This window comes from Scyliorhinus canicula, chromosome 3, assembly GCF_902713615.1.
Source record: "Scyliorhinus canicula chromosome 3, sScyCan1.1, whole genome shotgun sequence".
Taxonomy (NCBI): domain Eukaryota; kingdom Metazoa; phylum Chordata; class Chondrichthyes; order Carcharhiniformes; family Scyliorhinidae; genus Scyliorhinus; species Scyliorhinus canicula.
Genome location: NC_052148.1, coordinates 43,121,727 through 43,137,359, shown reverse-complemented (window position 1 = coordinate 43,137,359; position 15,633 = coordinate 43,121,727). Strand labels below are relative to the sequence as shown.

Sequence of the window (15,633 nt, the reverse complement as noted above, 5' to 3'; positions counted from 1 at the left end):
AGGAAGTAGGAAACTCGTAACGGAAAGGGGGGGGGTCTCTTTCCCCCCCCATCTTTTTTTTCTTTTTTTTGGGGCCTCACGGTAGCATGGTGGTTAGCATCAATGCTTCACAGCTCCAGGGTCCCAGGTTCGATTCCCGGCTGGGTCACTGTCTGTGTGGAGTCTGCACGTCCTCCCTGTGTGTGCGTGGGTTTCCTCCGGGTGCTCCGGTTTCCTCCCACAGTCCAAAGATGTGCGGGTTAGGTGGATTGGCTATGCTAAATTGCCCGTAGTGTAAGGTTAATGGGGGGATTGTTGGGTTACGGGTATACGGGTTACATGGGTTTAAAGTAGGGTGATCATTGCTCGGCACAACATCGAGGGCCGAAGGGCCTGTTCTGTGCTGTACTGTTCTATGTTCTATAACAATAAAACTGGGTGGAGGGGGCACCCGGGTGCTGCCCCTAATGTTATTTACATTTCTCGGTGCGGATGCCTCGGACTCGGCCATTGTTTGTTTTCTTCCCGTCTTTTTTGACTCTCTTGCCTTGCTATGGTTGTTGTGGCCACTGCCCCCCCCCCCCCCCCCCCCCCCCCCCCCACCTCCCCCCGGTCCTCCCTCACTTCTTCTGTCATGTCCTGGCTATTGGCTATTTAGCTCTGGCTTCTTCTTTAATTATGTGTTGCCAGAAACAGGTCCTGGAAAAGTCGGGTGAATGGCTTGAGGAAGCCATCTTCCGACCCACAGATGGCAAATTCCGACAGGTCGGACAGCCAGTCTGCAGCTTTAGGTGGTGCCGCTGACTGCTAGACAAGCAGGATTCCACGGTGGGCGATCAGAGAGGCAAAGGCAAGGGCGTCTGCCCTCCTCCCCATGAAGAGATCTGGCTGATCTGATACCCCGAAGACCGCCACTTTCAGGCACGGCTCCACCCTCATCCCCACCACTTTGGACATCGCCTCGAAGAAGGCTGTCTAGTACCCTGGGGCAAGACCACAACATGTGGGCGTGGCTGGCTGGGCCTCCTTGGCACCATTCACATCTGTCCTCCACCTCCGGGAAGAACCTATTCATTCGCGTCCTTGTTCAGTGGGCTCTATGTATCACTTTTAGTTCCATTTGGTTGAGCCTGTCGCATGTGGACGTGGAGTTGACCCTGTGCAGTGCTTCCTCCCATTTCCTCCTTTTCACGTCCAGTTCGGTGCCGGCCCTCTCTATCATGTTGTCAGGTACAGCATAATGTGGATAAATGTGCAGTTATCTACTTTCATTGAAAAAAACAGGAAGGCAGATTATTATCTGAATGGCTATAAATGAAGAGAGGGGTGTTTGCAAAGGGACCCGAGTGTCCTCATACACCAGTCGCTAAAGGTAAGCATGCAGGTACAACAGGCAGTAAAGAAGGTAAATGGTATGCTGGCCTTCATTGCAAAAGGATTTGAATACAGGAGTAGGGTTCTGAGTGGGATAAAGATGATATAATTAATGGGAGCAGCCAGGCCTGTCTGTAGTTTTGCAGTTTGATTTGGGTTTGGCAATATGCTAGGAGTTTTTAAGTTGAGCAGCAGTTTTGCAAAACGCTGTAAGCTTGTGCAGGAGTCTGACAGAGACAGAAGGATTTGCAGGCTGTGCCTGAAAGGGTGAGTCTCTAATTTCCTGAAAGGAAATATCTGCACAATTGTACAGCAAGTATCCCTGTGTTGGCTAACTTTATTTACCAGGGCCTTTTGACCTGTAATGGGCTTTGCTTAATTGGAGATAGAGACGGTAGAAGTTAGTAATTAAAGTGTTTCTTTTTATTTTAAGAATTGTTTAACTATTAATTGAAAAGCTATTTTCTATGATGTTAATGTGGTTACTCATGTGTGAATAGTAAAGTTTACTTTAATATGACAGCTTCCTATTTGTCACTGGAATCACCCCTGGAGCAAAGTATCATTTCCTCACAGTTTACAAATAGAAAAATTGTTGGTTTTATGAAGTCACGGGGTGTCCACACCGAGTTGTATCAAAGAAACGTAGTTTTATTAACAAAGCTATAATGCACGGTGGTGCAGTGGTTAGCACTGCTGCTTTACGCCGCTGAGGACCCGGTTTTGATCCCGGCCCTGGATCACTGTCTGTGTGGAGTTTGCACGTTCTCCCTGTGTCTGCGTGGGTCTCACCCCCACAACCCAAAGGTGTGCAGGGTAGGTGGACTGGCCGCGCTAAATTGCCCTTAATTTGAAAAATAAAATTAAAATTAAATTAATTTGAAGAAAAGCTATAGTACACAGTTCCCGGTAGATCCCAACTGGGTCTTAATGGTCAGTGTCGAATTGGCCGACCTTATATACAAATGGATAAAGCTTACCCCACCCTCTTAATGAGGGAGATCATACTCCGCAAGGGATACGGGGAAGACAATCATCCCCACCCCGTAACCCCCGTGGGTAGGTTATGACATTTGTGGTTCCTCGTCTGGTTTCCTAATACAATTCGCAGAATTTTCTGATGAGACTCTGCCTCAGCTCCCCAACCACTTTTACTTTCAGATGTGGCTACACAAACGTTACAGCTATTGCTCAACACTCTGGTCAAAAATGTTATGCCTTTCAGCATAATGTGGACGCACCCAACCCGCAAGTTATTATCAATGTTGTTAACACCATCGTCCTCACCTGTTTCCTGCTGGCCGCAAGATCTAAAATATTCACATACCAATTGGTCATAAATCTTAATATTCTCGCACCTCACCGTCAATCACAAGCTTCTGATTTCTGCCTGATCCTCAACCAATACATCTGAAACACTGGGAGTGGATTGCAAGCGTACTAATGGAGAGCTATTAATTTTGCCTCGCTTCATTTCTTCCAGAGATGGAGAATGTGGGACTGTTGCACATCCAGCTGGCAGGCAGCTTACGTGAAGAGGTGAAGAAACTGGAGGAATTTCGGGAAAAGCAAAAAGATCACCGGAAAAAGGTGATCTGGTTGTACATCTTGTTTAAAGCTATGGTTGTTATCCTATTCACTTCCTTTTGTTTTGTTTCCCTCTTCCCCAGCTTCTCTTGAAAAGGCTGCTTTATTTGCTTTTCATTCTTGCCTTTTTGAATCTAGTTACTCTGATCTCCTTACTTTAGACTCCTGTCCTAAATTAATCTTGGCTTATTGCGGCCTGGTGAGTATCTGTCCGGCTTCTGATATCTAGGCAAGTGTTTGATAGTGCGCGCAGGATGATGAACAGAAACTCTTTTCTTGGACTGTTAGTTGCTAGATACTGCCTATGTATCCATAAGATACTTCACCCCTTCAAAACCTCTACCAGCAACAGGGCTTTAAGAACCATCAAAATCCCTTTGTTGCAACTTCCCTTGATCGTATAAAGAATTAAATATACTTCATATTTTGATACCTATTGTAAAATTAACGCCACTACTCGAACCCTAAATCATTGCTACATACACAGTGACCAGAAGTGGCAACAGAATTGAACCTAGTAGGACATGACTTTGAACTTCTAACCATTCGGATAAACTGCTCTCTTTCTAACCAATATTATTTTGGTTTTCTATCCTTCTATGCCCCTTAATTGTAATATTTTCCTGAAGCTGATGTACACCATATCCACTGTAAAGATCAAAAGCAGGTAAATGGAATTGAGGTACATATTCCAGAATCACAGGCTTGGATACCTTCTTCATACCTGAATCTTTGCTTTTTGAAATTCTATGTTTACTGTTGTGCCAAATCCAATCCCAGACTGCTGCTGCTGGGTTTCTTGCTTTGGGGAATGAAAAAGTCTGAATGCTTTTTTGGAGGGGGCTGGCAAAAGGGGTTATTTTTACTCCAGCAGAAACGGGTAGTGTTTGAAATGTTCAGCATGTCTGGCGGGATCTGTGCAGAGAGAAACAGAGGTCACTGACCCTCCATCAGAACTAGTGCAAGCATGGACCTGAAGCATAGAATCAGATTCAATCTCCACAGATGCTGCCGGACTGGAGTATTTCCCACATTTTCTGCTTATAGTTCAGATGTCCGGCATCTGCATTTGCCCTCCTGTTATAAGCTACATGCTGGGCATTTGTAAGTTTGGTTAGTTTCAGTTTAAAATAAGGAAAGTGTCTTTTTTCTGTCAACAAAGCCTTCTCGTGTAGATGGAAATAGCACATTATTGCGCGTAAATTGGCCGGTTTTAAGTTCCCGGAAGATTCTACCATTTTTAAACTGTGGAAGTAGAACCAGGAATCCTGCCCCAATAGAATATATCATTGTTAGTTCAAGATATTCTCACTGGTGCGTAGATTCGTTGTTTGCGGTGCTTGGGAATTCAGGTTTTGGGATGTTGCAGTCTGGATATTGCACAGGGCCAGGTACAAAGAAGCTGAGCTGGTTGCATAATATGAAGGACCAAGTTTGTAATTGATTGACAAAACGGGAAGTATATCATTTTGAAAACTGGACTTTCGATGGGCTTTATAAATAGAGGCACAGAGTAGAACATCTATGACGTTTTGCTAAACCTATGTAAAACGGTTGTACCCCACTGTAAATGTGGTTCCCAATTCAGGAGGATTCCAAGGGGTGTGGGAGGGTCAAAGGAGGCCTATGTGATAACGGGCCCAGAAGCAGATGTACCAGGTCCAAGATTCATCTCCCCGGCCCTGCTGCTCGTCCAAGTTCTTACAACCATCCACCACAATTTTCCATTTTCTGTCCTTAAGTCAATCTCCTCTGTGATCGGCGCAGGCTTGGAGGGCTGAAGGGCCTGTTCCTGTGCTGCGTTATTCTTTGTGTTTTGTTCTCTCCTCCTGCTCCTGCTCTCGAATTGAACGCCGGAATGGACCTGAGGAGCTGAATGGCCTCCTCCAGTCCCTGCAATTAAACCATCGGTCATGACTTTAATTCCACTGCTACTACCATCGTCACCCAAGAACTTTCCCTGCGAGTGTCTTTGGGGTGCGAGATGCTGGGAGAAGCATTTTGTTGAAATGATGTTGCTTTGAAGCATCAACGTCTTGAGCACAGAACATCATTTAAAAAAAAACACAAAATATGACTCATTCTAATTACATTTCAAACAAGGAAGTTGGAGATTGCTGCGGGCTTTTGACAGGAAAGAGGAATCAAGACTGCAATTTGGTTACTCATTTACTTTCAAATTTGTTTTAATGTGTATTTTTAGCGATGCACTGTAAATGGGGAACATGCTGTTACACTTGTTTATTTCAGCAATTTAATATTATCTTCTTCAACATTAAATGGGTTTAGGTGCATTAAACATATTGTACTTGATTTCCCACTTTTGTTACCAGAGATACCTGGGATGTTCCAGCGGTCTTATAGTATAATGGATCGGAGCACAGTGGTTAGCCAGTTCGATTCAGTAGCCAGGGTTCGATTCCTGGCTTGGGTCACTGTCTGTGCGGAGTCTGCATGTTCTCCCTATGTCTGCGTGGGTTTCCTCCGGGTGCTCCGGTTACCTCCCACAGTCCTGAAAGATGTGCTTGTTAGTTGAATTGGACATTTTGAATTCTTCCTCAGTGTACCCAAACAGGCGCTGGAGTGTGGTGACTATGGGATGTCCAATTCTACTAACAAGCACGGCTTTTAGGACATGTGGGAGGAAACCCACGCAAACATGGGGAGAACATGCATACTCCGCACAGACAGTGACCCAAGCCAGGAATCGAACCCGGGTCCCTGGCGCTGTGAAGCAACAGTGCTAACCACTGTGCCGTCCCCCCACTGTGAATAATTTGAACCTTTTATGAATACAATTGTAGACACCTTGGGCGGGATTCTCTGGTTGCCGACGCCGAAATCGCTTTGGAGATTCCGGCCGGAGAATTCCCGTTTGCACGGAAATCAGAGGTGACGCTGCTTTTGCGATGCTCCGTCCCCTCCAAAATGGCGTGCTCGGTAAGTACGCCATATGGATGACCTCAGGACATCACCTGAGGCCCTCCCCTGATGCTCCGCCCCTGATGGGCTGAGTTCCTGACGGCATGGGACACGTGTTCTCACATCGTTCGGGGACCTCGTGTGACGGCTGCAGACTGTGTCCAGCGCTGCCTCAGTCGGGGGGGGGGGAGGGGGGGCTGTTCCGCTGGCAGAGGGGGCTTCGGCAGGGGCTGGAGACACTGGTGGGAGGTGGTCCGGGGGTGGCGAGGGGGTTACTGGGGGACAGTATCTGGCAGGCAGGGTCCGCGTGCAGCTGGCGCCATGTTGTACGGCGCAGCCGCCAAAGGCTGCCTCCGTGCGCATGCACGGCCATGGACCTGGCAATTCTGCGGCCGTATATGCAGGCAAAGCCGGGGCTAGCCACCCCCGGATGGAGGATTGGTGCGGGGGGGGCCGCCGATTTGTCTGACGTAAAACACCACTGTTCCCACGCTGGCATCAGCAGTTAGTCTGCAAATCAGAGAATCCAGCCCCTTGTCTCCACCAGAACCTCAGGAATGGGCCGCCCATTGGATACAGTTATCCCCACGTCCAAATCTGATAATATTAAATAAACATAGGCCATCATTTGATTCTCTGAGAGACACATTCTGTGATTCCCAAGCTTCTTTTGGAGGCAATTCTGTCCCTATTTCCATCCGGAAGATGAGGCAGTCTGTTCTTGGCCCATTTCAATGGCGTTCAGTTGGGATCCTGGTGGATTGGAGCTTGGACTCTGCGTCTTGTTTGAGCACAGTTCAGTTCCAGAGAGCCAGCTGGCGAAGGATAGGACTGGAACCAATCTTTGCATGCCTCAATATTAATTTACAGAGTTAAACATTGCAATTCTTGTGTACAAGCGAATGTCCAGTTAATGCCCAAAACCTACATACAAATATGCTCAATTAATGTGCAAACAGGGATCCGCAAAGAAGTTCGAATAGGAGGATCATTCGGAAATCAGAGATGTGTAGGGTTGTTACAGCATTTGGAGGGAGGGGCCGTGGATGGAACTGAAAACAAGGATGAAAACTTTAAGGTCATCAAGGACGATTAGGAATTGGTGCGAATTAGGATATGGATGGTACAGTATTGGATCGATGTTTTGCTTTTGGACGGAACAAAAGTGTAAAACGGGCCAAGAGTACACGAGTAGCTGAGTCTGGAGGAAACAAAGGCAAGGTCAGGGGGTTTGGCTCAGTTGGCTAGACAGCTGGTTTATGATGCAGAGTGATGCAAGCAGCGCGGGTTCAATTCCCCTACCGGCTAGGTACAACATGAAGCCTTCTCAACCTTGCTCCTCGCCTGAGATGTAGTGATCCTCGAGTTAAACCACCACCAGTCGGCTCTCCCCCTCAAAGGGGAAATTAGCCTATGGTCATCTGGGACTATGTCTACTTTACCTTGGATAGTTAGCTTTGATTGATCTGACTGCAGCCTTAACTCCCCATTCCTGACTGTCCCCCATTAATCTCGACTCCCATGTAGATTAAAAATCTGTCTATCTCAACCTTGAATATATTCAATACCCCAGCCTCAACTGCTCTTTGGGGAAGAGAATTCTAAAATCAGACGCCCTTAAAGCTTTATTTCTTGCTCACCATTCATACTGCTATAGTTGCTTTAACTTCTATAGCCGTCGTAAATAATTCTCTAATTGTCTGCTTTATCATATGAAGAATCCCGTATTTTCCAACCTTCCCTTACTCTTGAGAGAACAAGAACATACAGTGCAGAAGGAGGCCATTTGGCCCATTGAGTCTGAGCCGAAAGCAGGAATACTGTCTCATCTCTTGCTTACATGGGAGACCCCTTATTTTTAAACTGTGCCACCTACTTCTGGATATCCCCCAGAAGGGGAAACAACATCTCAACTTTCCTCCAGTTATCTTATTTCTTTCCTCTTTTCAGACCGAACATTGTATGGAAAATTTGCACAAGCAAAAGACAGCATTCTTCAAGAAAACTATGGATGTAAGAGTTTACTTTTAATTTATTTTCTTCCCCTTAATGAACTGGTGCTAGTCTGTTACCCATGGTAATGCATTACGTTCCGCCATTATATAGGTTTGGGCCAGTCCATTTCACATACTGTCTGTTGGAAAAGACTTGAAAATGGGGAAAATTAAGTTGCAAATTAGTTGTCATCAAGTATATGTTCAGTTGCCTTTTGAACGTTCCTGTGGCATATATGTGTATGTGTGTTGTGTGTGTGTGAGATTTTGATGATTATGTTAAATCTACAACCTACTGTCTATACTCGTGTAAAAGTTGGGTTTCTAAGACTGAGGGCCGGAAAAGAGGCATTGATGCCAACAGTGGTTTTCTCCGCCATTTCATCTGGGATTAGGTTTTAAAAAATAATGTCAAGTGACGGTTCCCACAATGCCATCTTATTAAGTCCACCCCACCAGCAACTTAGTTTTTTGAAGATAATGGCGCCTTTTTCAAAGGCAGCCCCAGTGCGCAAAAGTTAACCGCGACAGTGCCTTGCAGTGGCCACACCGTGCTTCATGGTGGATTCCGCTCGTGGACCCGGCCTGCGAAATAGACCCCACCACGGCCGGCTCGCGTTCCCCCGGACCACTCCACCAGTGCCCCCAGCCCCGAATAATGTCCCCCCTACCCGCGGATCGGCCCTCCACCGACGATGGCAATGTGGCGATGTTGGACTGAGTCCACGCTGTCGAGAACTCGGCCGGTCAGGGGCAGAGCATAAGGGAGCTGGCCTCAGGCAATGGCATGAGGCTGTGGATATGTGGCGCGGTGTACTCTGTCAGTATGCTGCTTCTGGAGGTGGCGGAGCTTCTGGAGCATCGCGCCGCCCCCAATTCTGTCGAGAATTTGGATTTTTTTTGGCCCATCGCCGAACGCGATTTCGGCGCGGCAACCGGAGCATCCAGCCCCAGATATCTGGAACGGTTTACCATAACTTTGTTGTATTCAAGGCCAAGCATCCATATCCTTTCTTAACTGCTGGCATTAAGGACGTGTGAATATATATTCACCCTGAAGTCCCTCTGCTCTTGGCCACTCTCCCCTCACCATTCCATTTGGATGATACTGTCTCTCCACATTGTTCTTGCCAAACTCCACCATTTCACACTTGTTCTTAAAATGCAATTTAATGCCTATTATTGTAAAAAACATTACAACAGTCTCTCTATGCTCTTTTGAAGTCTGCTATTACCCTGTCCCATATTTACCATGTTTTAGTTTTGTCTCATCCACTGACTTACAATACTGAACACTGTGCCCAAGTCCATGTCATATATATAACAGGAAAAACAATTGTCCTAATCCCAATTCTCTTCCCACACAGAAGGCAGACTTTCATCTGTTTCCATAGCTAGTTATTCCCGCAACTAATCTCTAGTCTATCACCAGAGGTTTATAGCTTGAGGGACTCCAATTCACATCAAGCATTGCTGACCAGGAGTCCTTCCCATTCTTACCACCAGCCATAGGCGTGTTTGGAAGGATTTGCCGGTTGATATTCAACCCGTTTGGCCATGTTATGAACACCCCTTCTTTTTTTTTTTTTTTAAATTTAGATTACCCAATTATTTTTTCCAATTAAGGGGCAATTTAGTGTGGCCAATCCACCTGCTCTGCACATTTTTGGGTTGTGGGGGGCGAAACCCACGCAGACACGGGGAGAATGTGCAAATTCCACACGGACAGTGACCCAGAGCCGAGATCGAACCTGGGACCTCAGCGCCATGGGGCAGCTGTGCTAACCACTAGGCCACTGTGCTGCCTTTGAACACCCCTTCTTTGACCATCGGGTCTTGGGGTGTGACTTGAACCTGGAAATTCTGGCTCAGAGGCAGGAACGCTACTCATGGCACCACAAGACCTCCTACTTGTCCGAATGTGAACTCCATTGCATCCTTTAATCCAGTTGAAAAACATCCGTTCATCATCAGCTTTCACCCCACCCCCCCCCCCCCCCATCACTCGGCCAATTAGGTATCCAAATTAATAATAATACTAATCGCTTATTGTCACAAGTAGGCTTCAATGAAGTTACTGTGAAAAGCCCCTAGTCGCCACATTCCGGCGCCTGTTCGGGGAGGCCGGTACAGGAATTGAACCCACGCTGCTGGCATTGTTCTGTATTACAAGCCAGCTGTTTAGCCCTCTGTGCTAAACCAACCCCTTGCTAAACCAGCCCCTTAGCACCATCCATTTAATACCACGGGCTTTTATTTATCAAAAGCAGTTTGGAAGTCCATATGTATGACATGTTCTTCATTATCTTCATCAATCTTCTCTGTTACTTCATCAAATAATTTAATCAGGTTAGTCAGACACAGATTGCCTTGAAGTGTGGTGGAGGCAGGTTCAATCGAGATATTCTTTAATCTTTTATTGTCACAAGTATGAAGTTACTGTGAAAAGCCCCAAGTCGCCACATTCCGGCGTCTGTATTAAATGATTACTTAAGTAATGTGCAGGGGTACGGGGAACAGGCAAGGAAATGGCACAAAGTCATGATGCTCATTTAATAATAACAATCTGTTATTGTCACAAGTATGAAGCTACTGTGAAAATGCCCCGGCCCATTCCGGCGCCTGTTCAGGTAAGCTGGTACGAGAATTGAACCCGCGCTGCTGGCCTTGTTCTGCATTACAAACCAGCTGTCTAGCCCACTGAGCTAAACCAGCCCTTTGGTGAGCCTGTGCAGACACGATGGGCCAAATGGCCTCCTTCTGCACCATAACAACTCTGTGATTCTGTGATTTTAAACCTATGCTGGCTGGCCCTTATTATACTTGTCCAAGTGAGAATTAATATTGTCTTTGACAGTGGCCCCTGGTAATTTTCCCAGTCAGCACTGAGATCACTGATAGGCCCAGTGTTTCCAGATTTAGCCCACTTATCTTATTTGAACAGGGGTGTAACATTTGAAATCTTCCAGTCGTCCAGCACTACTTAATATTCTGGCACACTTCCCTCTAAGTCCGTTTTAATCCTCCCCTCACCACTAAGCAATGTCAGTACTGCCCCTGCACCCCACCTGTTGCAGCCTTTTGTATGGACAAACTACTCGCCCGTCATTCCTGGAAAATTAACGGAAAAACTCCGGAGTAACTTCAGACACTTCTCAATGGAAAGGTTTCCATAAATTTAACCTAACTGCAAACAGGACAGGGCACTTGGTCCTTCAGATAACACCATTGCAGGGCTCGCCTTGCTGCTCCCTCCTTTTGTCAGGAGTTAACAATGCAGGTGTTGTCATGACAGCCGCATTGTCCACATTTGGAATCTGCCCAGTCTGCGTGCTGTCAGCTGCCATCGTGTTTACATTGTGGCAGGTCTCCCATTGCTCCGATCCGCCTTCTGCCTTTAATTGGACAGCAAAGCGGGAGGCGGCCAAATAGGAGGTCCTTTCATGTAAAGATGTTCAAGCAAGCAGGCCAAGCCCATGCATGGACTCGGGACCCACGTAGGGCACCCATGCCAGGGACCCCCAACGCTCTCGGGACAATTCAGGCCCAATGTCCCAGTTCAGTGCGAATGTACCTCAGTGATTGACCTGGCATTATACCTGGCACAGTGGGATTGTTCCTCTTTGACTGACTGATACTGTACCATCACTGTATTCGGAGACTCACCCAGTTGCTAGCATTGCACCCATATTAGTTGAAATTCTTCCACTAAACAAATGAAATCCCCATTACAGTGGGATTGTCTCATTTCCCTGCATTAAAACACATTATTGTGGGTTTGCAACTCTCTCAGGACATGACACCCTGTTATAGAGAGGATGTGCCTCGCTGCCTGATATACCATCCACATTAGTAGGAGAAAGAGAGTAGTTGGTTGCTGAAAGGTATTAAGGATAAGGGTGAGGACCTTCATTCAAAATCTCTGTTTTTTGAATAATTGTTCATTCTTTTGTATTTATTCTAGTCCAAGAAGACGTACGAGCAAAAGTGTAAGGAAAAGGATGAGGCTGAACAGACACTGAATCGAAGTTCTGGGATGAGCAATTCCAAACAGCAAGAGAAAGTAGGAATTCCTCACAACAGATCATTAAATATTCTATCCATTTTGTATTTCTTAACCTTTCTGTAGCTACTCTGTTTCAGTTCTTATTCTATTATTTTACTTTGTATAAGATATTATTGGAGCATCACTAACTCCTCATCTGACCAGCACAGTGTTCAGCTAAAGAGCAGGTCAGAAAACCAAAAAACAAAGAAAACTTCCCGAGTGAAGAAACATAGAATCATAGAATGTACAGTGCAGAAGGCGGCCATCTGGCCCATCGAGTCTGTACCGGCCCTTGGAAAGGGCACCCTACACAAGCCCACACCTCCGCCCCATCCCCGCAACCCACTCACCCCTCCCAACCTTTCGGGACACTAAGGGCAATTTATCATGGCCAACCCACCTAACCTGCACCTAATCTTTGGACTGTGGGAGGAAACCGGAGCACCCGGAGGAAACCCACGCAGACACAGGGAGAACGTGCAAACTCCACACAGGCAGTGACCCAAGCCGGGAATCGAACCTGGGAGCCTGGAGCTGTGAAGCAGCAGTGCTAACCACTGTGCTGCCGTGCCCCCAAACACTGAAGCTCCTATCATGAGCAACTGGGCTGTGAGTGCTGTATTGATGGTGTACACTGGGCTGTGAGTGCTGTATTGATGTGGTACACTGGGCTGTGAGTGCTGTATTGATGGGGTACACTGGGCTGTGAGTGCTGTATTGATGGTGTACACTGGGCTGTGAGTGCTGTCTTGATGGTGTACACTGGGCTGTGAGTGCTGTATTGATGGTGTACACTGGGCCGTGAGTGCTGTATTGATGGTGTACACTGGGCTGTGAGTGCTGTATTGATGGTGTACACTGGGCTGTGAGTGCTGTATTGATGGTGTACACTGGGCTGTGAGTGCTGTATTGATGGTGTACACTGGGCTGTGAGTGCTGTTTTGATGGTGTACACTGGGCTGTGAGTGCTGTATTGATGGTGTACACTGGGCTGTGAGTGCTGTATTGATGGTGTACACTGGGCTGTGAGTGCTGTATTGATGGTGTACACTGGGCTGTGAGTGCTGTTTTGATGGTGTACACTGGGCTGTGAGTGCTGTATTGCTGGGGTACTCTGGGCTGCAAGTGCTGTATTGATGTGGTACACTGGGCTGTGAGTGCTGTATTGATGTGGTACACTAGGCTGTGAGTGCTGTTTTGATGGGGTACACTGGGCTGTGAGTGTTGTATTGATGTGGTACACTGGGCTGTGAGTGCTGTATTGCTGGGGTACATTGGGTAGTGAGTGCTGTAATGATGGGCTACACTGGACTGAGTGCTGAATTGATGGGGTACACTGGACTGAGTGCTGAATTGATGGGGTACACTGGACTGAGTGCTGAATTGATGGGGTACACTGGGCTGTGAGTGCTGTATTGATGGGGTACACTGGGATGTGAGTGCTGTATTGATGTGGTACACTAGGCTGTGAGTGCTGTGTTGATGGGGTACACTGGGATGTGAGTGCTGTTTTGATGGGGTACACTGGGCTGTGAGTGCTGTATTGATGGGGTACACTGGGCTGTGAGTGCTGTATTGATGGGGTACGCTGGGCTGTGAGTGCTGTATTGATGTGGTACACTGGGATGTGAGTGCTGTATTGATGTGGTACACTGGGCTGTGAGTGCTGAATTGATGTGGTACACTGGACTGAGTGCTGAATTGATGTGGTACACTGGACTGAGTGCTGAATTGATGGGGTACACTGGGCTGTGAGTGCTGTATTGATGTGGTACACTGGGCTGTGAGTGCTGTATTGATGTGGTACACTGGGCTGTGAGTGCTGTATTGATGTGGTGCACTGGGATGTGAGTGCTGTATTGATGGGGTACACTGGGATGTGAGTGCTGTATTGATGTGGTACACTGGGCTGTGAGTGCTGTATTGATGTGGTGCACTGGGCTGAGTGCTGAATTGATGGGGTACACTGGGCTGTGAGTGCTGTTTTGATGGGGTACACTGGGATGTGAGTGCTGTTTTGATGGGGTACACTGGGCTGTGAGTGCTGTATTGATGTGGTACACTGGGCTGTGAGTGCTGTATTGATTCTGGTACACTGGGCTGTGAGTGCTGTATTGATGTGGTACACTGGGCTGTGAGTGCTGTTTTGATGGGGTACACTGGGCTGTGAGTGCTGTTTTGATGGGGTACACTGGGATGTGAGTGCTGTATTGATGTGGTACACTGGGCTGTGAGTGCTGTTTTGATGGGGTACACTGGGCTGTGAGTGCTGTTTTGATGGGGTACACTGGGCTGTGAGTGCTGTATTGATGTGGTACACTAGGCTGTGAGTGCTGTATTGATGGGGTACACTGGGCTGTGAGTGCTGTTTTGATGGGGTACACTGGGCTGTGACTGCTGTTTTGATGGGGTACACTGGGCTGTGAGTGCTGTATTGATGAGGTACAGTGGGCTGTGAGTGCTGTTTTGATGGGGTACACTGGGCTGTGAGTGCTGTATTGATGTGGTACACTGGACTGTGAGTGCTGTGTTGATGGGTTATGTACCTCCCTTCTACGCCCAGGAGGACAGCAATTTATCACCGCAACAAATGCAATTTTGTACCACAGCAACAGTGACATTTTCTTTCTAAAAACAGGGATCAATGTTAATTTCCCAATTTTGGACCATGTAACTTTAAAGTAAAAGTTTTAATTTTGATCGATAATCAAGCCCGACATTACAGCTCCGTTTCCTCCCAGTCCTATTTTTCCAACTCAATTCTCCTTTATTTATTTTTTCTGCAATTAACTGATGATATTCCCTGTTTTGCTTTGGGAGATAAACAAGAGCACTTTTGTCCATAGAACGTCTTTCACAACCTCAGCAGAATCCTGAACGTTTTAGAGTCTGTGAAGTGTTGTAAGAAACGCGGCCACCAATTGCAACATACCAAGCTCCCCCAACCAGCAAGGTTTAACGGCCAGATAATCTGCTTTCTGTGATGTAGATATGTTGATTGAGGGAGAAGAATATGCCAGCACACTCAGAATAACTCTCCCGCTCTACATTGTAATTGTACCCTGGGATCTTTTACATCCGTGTGCAAGAGTGTAAGGAGCCTGGGTTTAACATCTCTCCCAAACGATGGCACCTCCAGCAGTGTGGCACTCCCTCTGAGTCAGAAAGTCCTGGATGTGGTGATGTGCATCACTGTAAATACACAAGGGGTTAATGTAAATACATGTAGACTAGCTAGACACTAGAGGGAGCACCAGAGACATCACACACAGACACTCAACCAATAGATCAGTTAGGACACGACCAATGGGCATCCACGATACACACAGAGGTGACACGACCACAGGAGGGTATTACACCAACTCATATATAAAGGACACCACACACATGATCTGCCTCTTTCCAGTGGAGACAGTCAGTGAGTACAGACACAGGGTTGATTTGATATCATTCCCACCACGTGGATTGTAGCAGCCTGGTTAGTCAGTCTGAGTAGCTATAGTAGGATTTACAGTAGTGTTGAACCCAAGCTATAGAAGTGTATATAGTTTAATAAACGTGTTGAAGTTATCTCCACGTCTGAACCTTCCTTTGTCAAGTGCACCACAAGGAAGCCGCTTATGCTACACCTAGAGCATAACAAGACAATGGGTTCAAGTCTCACTCCAGAGACTTGAGCACAGCAGCCCAGGCAGTACAGTACTGGAGGAGTGCTGCACTGCCGAGTTA

At 46.9% G+C, this 15,633-nt stretch overlaps 1 protein-coding gene across 2 annotated transcripts in view; it reads left to right on the top strand.

Moving 5' to 3' along the window:
* pstpip2 (proline-serine-threonine phosphatase interacting protein 2) overlaps positions 1 to 15,633 on the top strand; it is a 176,989-nt gene that overhangs the window by 91,461 nt on the left and 69,895 nt on the right. For both annotated transcript variants that reach the window (XR_005460206.1, XM_038793379.1), the window contains exons 5-7: positions 2,837 to 2,943; positions 7,813 to 7,875; positions 11,821 to 11,919. Coding sequence is in view for 1 of the 2 variants with exons in the window: in XM_038793379.1 (XP_038649307.1) it covers positions 2,837 to 2,943; positions 7,813 to 7,875; positions 11,821 to 11,919 (269 nt within the window). In the remaining variant the exon portion in view is untranslated. The remainder of the gene's footprint in view (positions 1 to 2,836; positions 2,944 to 7,812; positions 7,876 to 11,820; positions 11,920 to 15,633) is intronic.